The 8,365-nt window shown below is 38.7% G+C and overlaps 1 protein-coding gene across 1 annotated transcript; it reads right to left on the minus strand.

The window, feature by feature from the left end:
- Positions 1-1,240: 1,240 nt before the first annotated feature.
- On the minus strand, positions 1,241-7,955 carry cdk9 (cyclin-dependent kinase 9 (CDC2-related kinase)). The gene is made up of 8 exons (XM_067483856.1): positions 7,798-7,955; positions 7,555-7,668; positions 6,983-7,064; positions 6,443-6,533; positions 6,026-6,192; positions 4,929-5,100; positions 3,201-3,349; positions 1,241-2,321 (listed from the first exon to the last, which is right to left on the minus strand). The coding sequence occupies exons 1-8, from the start codon at positions 7,836-7,838 to the stop codon at positions 1,956-1,958; spliced, it is 1,182 nt and encodes a 393-aa protein (XP_067339957.1). The 5' UTR covers positions 7,839-7,955; the 3' UTR covers positions 1,241-1,955.
- Between the last annotated feature and the right edge of the window lie 410 nt (positions 7,956-8,365).

Below are 8,365 nucleotides of genomic sequence, written 5' to 3' on the forward strand. Positions count from 1 at the left end.
TGAAAGAGGAGGTAGTGAGGAATGTTCTAGAGGTGATTAGAGCATCAAACAGGTTGATGAGTCTGAAGCTGGAAGTTGAAGGGGTGATGTTCAATGTTGTGAGTGGTTATGCCCCACAGGTAGGATGTGAGTTAGAAGAGAAGGAGAAATTCTGGAGTTAGATGAAGTGGTCCTGATGACATAGCTGTGGAGATATGGAAGTTTCGGCGAGAGGTGGCAGTAGAGACCAAAGAGGAGATTTATGGATGTAGTGAGAGAGGACATGAAGTTAATTGGTGTGAGAGAAGAGAACGGACAGAGGACAGGGTTAGATGGGGGCACATGATTCGCTGTGGTGATTCCTGAAAGGGAACAGCCCAAAGGAAACAGAGTATTATTTTGTATTTACAGCTGTAATGTTTCTTTCAAAGACTGCAGTTGTAAGCTTAGTGATCGTCTGTACTCCTAATAGGACCGTGCATGTCTGCGCACAAAAAACAAAAACAAAAAATAATGTAGTAAGTCGGAATATTCACCTTAATTTCCTTGTCCTTAGGAACATACTGCGTAGGAATTAAAAGCAAATCCGATTTTGGTCAGTTCCAAAGCTCCGTTTTTGAATCAGGCAGTGGTTTTGTTTGTAGGAAAACTTTTAGCCAATATGTTGCCAGTTCTGCTCCACTGACTGAATTGTACTGAGCAGTTTCCAAGTGTAAAGGTGCATAACTATGATTAGGGTTTCAAAGGACAACTAGCATCAAAGTGAAATGACACTGAATAAATACAGGCAAGTTTTTTTTTTTTTTTTTTAAAACCACTGAAAAATTACTCAGCAAGAACAGGGCATTTTCACTTTGCAGTAAATGGTCTCCACCTTCCCAAACATTTAAAAGTGATGTTACACAGCGATAAACATGAGCCTGTCCAAAGGTTTCTGAAACACATTGCTGAAATAAAAATCTAAATTGTTAGTTTTAACATTAGATGTTGTCTTTGTACCATTTACAATAAATAAATTGGGTGTCAATTTGCAAATCATTACATGTCTTCATTTACATTTTACCAACATCAACTTTTCTTGAAAAAGTTGTACTTAAACTCAATTATGAGCTATAACTGTATATTATTATAAATTCTGTTTATTTATTCTAAATGTAACATTGGTACATGTAATCTTCTGTTATAGCTGTCTTACAAACATTGATCTGATCAGTCAGAGAGAACTTAGATTCTGTTAAATAAATGTAGTACATGGACTGAATCGTAGTGAAACCTTTTATGAAATTGAAAGCTGATGATTCCCTTTCATCTGGCAGTTTAACACAACTTTTCCATCTAAAAACATGGCATTTCCTATTTCTCCTTCTCTAGTATCATTTAGTTCAGTCTTCATGTGTGATAAAAACAGAAAAACAAACATTGGTTTGAAAAAGAATTAAAAAGAAGTCATCAACATCTTTTTTCACTTGTATCCAAAGTGACCAAATGGCTCTGAGGAACTCATTAGGTCAGTCATATAGCTTTATTTCGTGGATGCCACTTGCCATGTGTTTTGAAAAGGAAATGGTGTCCAAAAGGTTTTTAACTCCTTTGTAATAAATAAAATGTGAATACACAGATCGCTGTAAATAGCTGTGTGTTCCCATATAAAACAAGCAAAGCCACAAGAAAATGCAAAACCAAATCCGCTAGACTCCTTCGTAAATTCAGGTATCAAAATTAAAACTACAACTGGGTCTTGTTCAACGTGAACAAACCGAAACCAAACCTGCACAATTAAACATCTGTCTCTTCATCATCAGGTCTGAAGTCAACAACATGGCATAAAAAAAGGTTTCGTGTAACTCCGAACATCACATATCTCACTCTGGTCAACCCAAACAAACCACATCCACAAACTTAAAACAGCACCGTGATCCTCAACAATGCAAAGATCTCAAGCTGAGGTCTATTAAAACTCTACTGCTACTCAGCCACTAAAACACTCGATCAAACTCTGTCTGACTGGTGGTGGCTGGGTTTCTGTTCTGATTGGGCTGCTGCTGGGGCATGTGGCCTCTTCGTCTGGGTGGGGCTAGATATTCAAACATAGAGGTGTTATGGGTGGAGAGCATATTCTTCAGGTCTGATGGCATGGGGTCAGACCAGAAGAAGTCGTGGTTGAGTGCATCATCACTGTCTGTGCGCTGCGCTGGGTCAAGGACAAGAAGCTTGTCGATCAGGTCCAGAGCGTAAGGGTCTTTGACATAGGCTTTAAGACGATCCTTCACCTTCCTCTTCTGGCCTTTAGGAAGCTCCATCTTCTGGTACAGCTCATATTTCTTATCCACACCTGGCCACACCTGGCAGAAAGAGAAAATAGTTTATGAACCTGTTGACAAATAACTGTAGACTAACTGATTACAGAGAAGTGTCAGTACCACCAGGTTAAGCAACCACTGTAGGGATGAAAGATATCTAGAGAAAATAATACGATTATGATGTAGCCCTACACCGCTCTCATCAAAACACTGAAAAGGTTTTCCTCCAACTACTGATTTTTCAAGCTGTATGTCAAAGTGTCTCTGGGCAAGACACTTAACCCCTAACAGCCCATTCCCCTCCCCAGCTGTGCAGTGCTGGTCCAAGCCCGGTAGAAGCCTGTGCCAAATCAACATGCGGACAATGATCCGCTGTGGCGACACTGAACTCACGGGATAAGCCGAAAGGACAAATACATAAATAAATTAACAACACTGGTTGTTAATTTTGGTTGTAAATGTAACCTCGCAAGATATAAAAATATTTTTTGCCTGTTTTGTAAGCATGACGGGTCACCATGCTTGCAACGCCAACGCAAGGGAAAGACTGGCCGGTGCGTAAACACGCACTCATTCGGTAACTCTATAAATTCTATCAATTAAACTGAACTTTAACGATTTTATTTTCACACCATGTCCCTAACTTTAATCATTGTATTTCTTCCACTTACAGCTTGTTCCAATGTGATGTAGACCAGCTGGAATGAGCAAGTACTAAATCTGCAGTTGAAAACCAAAAACAAGTAGAGCATTGGTTCTCAGTCGCAGTCTTCAAGAGTCTCTACCCAGATTGCCTTCTCTGCTATCCATGCTCTACCTACCTGGATAAGGTATGTTCAGTCACATTAACACTTAGTCTCTCTCCCCCCCCCCCCTATTGATCTATTTTCATAGATCAGTCTAAAGGCATGTTCCTCTTACCTCTGCTGTGATGGAGCCACAAAGCTGGCTGATCAGAGTAAGCTGGTGCTGTTCTGTGTTGCCCTGCATGATTGGACTTCTGGTCCACATCTCTGCCATAATGCAACCTGCCCCCCAGAGGTCAATGGGAGGGCCATAATCTCGTTCTCCTAGCAAAATCAAACCAACACAAAACACATAATCAATGACATTAGCTTTCTTCCAAGCTGCGTGGAAAGTAAAAACGTACTCTCAAAGTTGATGTAGAGAAAAGCAACGTTTTAGCAAATGGGTTCCTTTTTATTCTTTTGCACCAACGTACAGATAGATGTCACGTCATAACAAGGGCCTTATTTTTTTATACATGGAATGAATGTGTTATGCAAGCAAGCCTTCAGAATTGGGGCAATAATAAATAAGACGTGTTTAAATTAATAACATGTTAATCTGTCACTGTCAGAAGTCAACGTCACAAAAAAAAAAAAAAAAACAAGTTATACAAATGATTCACCATCAGGTTAGTAATCATGCCATTATGGTCCCAGTAAGAATTTACATTTCATTTGTTAGACATTGTGCATTTTTGCAGCTTCTTTACATTCTTTGTAGCTGCAATAAAAAAAGTGCTCTGTCATTCTCTCTTCCCCCACTCACTCTTAACTCTCTTTGTCATTAGCTCACATACCCTAGTGCTGATATATGTGGTCTATTAACCACACGAGGGTGCAGTTATCACAGATAATATTCAGCTTTTATAAGTCAACACTCAAGTGGGTTTGAAGAATCAACATAATAAACCTAATTGAGTATTACTGCAGAAGACCGCTAGCAATTAGACACAAATGCAATGTTTTAAAACTGTGGGTCAAAAAACTAAATTGGCAACAACTCTGAAGAAGATAATGCATTTAAGAACGCAAACTGGACTTTTTTCTAATGACAAACTTTGTGGCAAAGAAGTGTCAAACCACTATTAGTGATTTCTTTATTTTAGCATTTGTGAACACATTTGAACTTTGATTGCTATTAATTATTAATTAATTAATGATGCCTGAACGCCTTTCTGATGATGGCTGACAATGACCGAGTATTACAGCCAGTGAGTTTATATATCGACGTATGATTCATTATTTACCACAGAAGACACTATAAATAGCCGCAGTTAAATCGTAAATGGCCACTTATATAGTGCTTTTATCCAAAGCACTTTACAATGTTGCTTCTCATTCACACACACCAATGGTGGTGGCTGCTGTGCAAGATGCTCACCTGACCCACCGGGAGCCACTTTGCGTTTAGCATCTCGACACATAGCCGGGCCCGGGGATCAACCACTGACCCTGTGGTCCGTGGACAACTGCCTTACCAACTGAGCTACAGCCGCCCCAGTCGTGCATAATGGCTGTACACACAACCCTGCTCTGCTGCTATCTGCAGAGTCATGTAGGGAGGGCAGACGTTCTATGTGCAGTGTACTGAAGATGGGACAAAGGGACGCAGGACTGAAATTTTAAATGGTTATTTAATATATTGTCCTGTTTAAAAATCCAAATGATCCCAAAAATTCTAAATGGACATTTAACTGCACCATAGATTCTGACATCATAACTCATTTGAGTTTAAGAGAAAGGTTTAAAAAAAAAATCATATTGTTATTATCAACAAACCAAATGATTCTTTTGTTCACAACACATATTTCTGCCACTAAGAACACAGTAAATATATAGTAATATAGTAAATGTCTCTTACCTAACAGCAGCTCTGGAGGTCTGTACCATAGTGTGACCACACGGTTTGTGTAGCGGTTCCCCTGACTATTCTTAGCCAGGCTGAAGGCTCGAGCCAAACCAAAGTCAGCCAGCTTCAGGACACCATCTCTGGTGATGAGCACGTTGGCTGCCTTCATGTCTCTGTGAAGAATCTGACCCAGCAGAAGGCCATGACAGTATTATGGCCATGAGAGAATGTAACACTGAGGTAAATAAATAACATTTCTGGGTTAAAGCTATGAGGAGACAATTGCACCTAATTGTGTACATTTCTATACATCTACAATATTGGTGTACTTGATACTCCACTACAGCTGAAATAGTATCCTGGTGTCCTGCAGTGGCAGAATCCGATGGGTTAGAGTTTGGTCTCTCAGGTTAGGCTAAGTAGTCAGAACTGCACTTGTAAAAGTTGCCTTAAAAATCTATAAACTACAAAAATAAAACATCATCAACCCATGTATAAAAAGAAAGCCTGCCATGTTTATGAGCAACACACATTCTAAAGTGGCAGTAAAAACCAAAATGGTGTGCCAACACCGGACAAACTCAACTCCAGGCTCAGGACATTAAATTTAATACAATTCTTGGGTTTGTCCTCCACCCTCTCTGGTTCGTGTCAGGTCCAGGCAAAAATATGGGGCCCAATTCAAACTCTACCCCTCCCTCATCCACACCACTGCAGTGCCCTTGAGCAAGGCTCTTGACCCCAGCTACACAATTACCATAGTTGAGACTGTGGGTGATCAGAGCATTCCTGTGAAACACTGGCCGCTGCTCACTGAAATTATACTGGTTAAGTAAGATTAAAATGTTTATAATTTCTAAACTCCTATATACAACCTTTAACTAAAAAGATTTCTTTGAGATGCTAAAATATTTGTTGATTACATGAAAAATTATCACTGTAAATGGGGCTATTTTTGTCAGACTATGGATAAACCATGTGGACTTTCGCTTTGAAAGACAGTGAGAGTTGGACCAGCCGACAAGACTTTGGTTACAATTGACAGTCTTTACAGTTCTCCAAATTGAGTTTAGATCTAGCAACACATTTAGAGCCAAATGAAACCTCACCTTGTTTCTGTGGATGTAGTACAGCCCATTAAGCAGCATCTGCATAACTTTCTTGATCTCTGCCAAGGTGAACTTTACATTGGCATTACTCAGTAGTCCAGCCAAGTCATGCTCACAGAAGTCAAATACCAGGTAGATGCTGCCTTTGTATCTATTGAACTGAGTGGCTTTGAGGGGAAAAAATAAATAAATAAATAAATAAATAAATATATATATATATATATATATATATATATATATATATATATATATATATATATATATATATATATATATATATATATATACACACACACACACACACACACACCAACAAGTTAATATTGTTAAACATGCTCATTCCAAGCAAGATAAAAAGGTAAAACCAGAAACTTATGATTATTGCAAACTTATACAGTAGAGACCTGTGAGACGAACCTTTGGTTCTGCAGATCTCAATCAGATTGACCACGTTCTCATGCTTGAGCAGCTGAAGGATCTTGATCTCTCTCAGAGCTGTGATTGGAAACTGAAACAAAGCAGCCAGAGGAGACTTGTATAACCAACTGTGTCAAAAAGAATTACGGTATATTGTCAGACTTAGCTATAAACACCAACTTTCTATTAATTTTCCTTTTGAATAAACATTAAAGGACACCTTCGCTGATTTTGAAACAGCCTCTTTGGGTTCTGGTCTGGGTAGTTCATGCCATAGAGGTCATTAAAATTCCAAATGACTTCCCTTCATCAAAATATCCCCCTACATCTAGCTGAAAAATGCCTCCAGATGACATCAGTTGGAGACCCCTTCAGTTCAAATTATGTCATCTTGTTGCTCACACTATGGAATTTGTAATCATGGTCAAACTAAAGGCATAGAGTGCAAGTTGAAAATTGCTTAAGTCGCCCTTTAATGCTTATTCTACATCCATTTATTTTAAGAAGGGATAAAATTTGCTAGACTGAATTCTCTCTTACGCCTTCTTTCTCATTCTCCATCAAAACTTTCTTCAGTGCGACCTTTTTCCCGGTTTGTCTGTGCTTTGCTTTAAACACCTCCCTGTAAAAGACAAAAGAGAGATTTATGATATGGCGAATAGCCTTATTTTGCTTCTGTAGTAATCTATATTGTGGCAAGAACCACCATATTAAGTAATGAGAAATGACGGTCCATCGTTACTTTGGACAAAAAGCCCAGTAAACCTGGAAAGTCGTAAAAACTGATGCTTTGATGAGCCCTGTCGCAGAAAAAGGTGGACCAAGAGTTAGCTTTCCCGCAGATGAAAGGTTCAATAGAGTTTCCAGTGGAAGGATTGTAGCTAAAAAAAAAAAACCTTATAAAAGCCACTAACTCTTGAATAAATCCACTGACTGTTTGTGTCAGACCTGCGTCTAATAATACCTGATGATGGAAGCAAATGGTTAAATCGTACACGGACCACTAACGTTAGCTACTAGCGTTAGCCGAGCTAATATTAGCTACACAAATGGCTTTATCAGATATAACTGATGTAGATAGCTGCATGATAAAACGTTTAAGTTCAACTCACCCAAAAGTGCCTTGGCCTATCTTTGCCATTTTTTCATATTTGGAGAATTCGTCGCAAAAAGGAAACTCAACTCCATCGTAGTACTTTGACATTATAGCAGCCTCACGGTCGGGCCTGGAGAAAACACATTTTTCACTCGATATTTGAAACATTTGTATCAAAAGGTTAAAAAAAATCAATATATACAGTATGTCCATGCAACTAAAGTACTGAAAATACAAGGGTTAAAGACTGCAATCTTACTTTTCAGCCCCACCGGCATTACTTGTTTTGTCACGCTGCATCTCTGTCCTGTTTCTCTTCTTTTTCTTAATCTTCTTCTACTGTTTTGTAATGCTGCTGCTGCTGCTTCGTCTTCTTCTGGTTCGTTTTCTTCTTCGGGGTAGGAGCATTCGCATCCCAGGTTTGTTTGAACAGCGCCCTCGAGTGTACGCTTGACCCTTCTATCGCTCAAGATTGTATTTTACATTAACCCCACTCCTCCACATATAAAAAAGCATTAAATGATAACCTTTAAATGTTTTTATTTACATATTTTTAAATTAATATTTTATAAATATCATTATTATTTCATTAAATAATGTTCTCAGTTATAGTGCCATGTACAATCAATTTACTTAACGTATGCACGATAGGATTTCGACTGATGTGTAAATAAATGTGTAATGTGTAAATAAAATTAAAGAGCGAGAGAGAGTAGACTGCTGGAAGGCAGCGGTGTTGGACAATTGCGCCACCTGGCGAATAGGAGTAGTATTAAAGTAAAAAAATGTTATTACTTTATCTTGCTTTACTTGTTCTGTGAAATGTA

This window comes from Channa argus, chromosome 18, assembly GCF_033026475.1.
Source record: "Channa argus isolate prfri chromosome 18, Channa argus male v1.0, whole genome shotgun sequence".
Classification (NCBI taxonomy): Eukaryota; Metazoa; Chordata; class Actinopteri; order Anabantiformes; family Channidae; genus Channa; species Channa argus.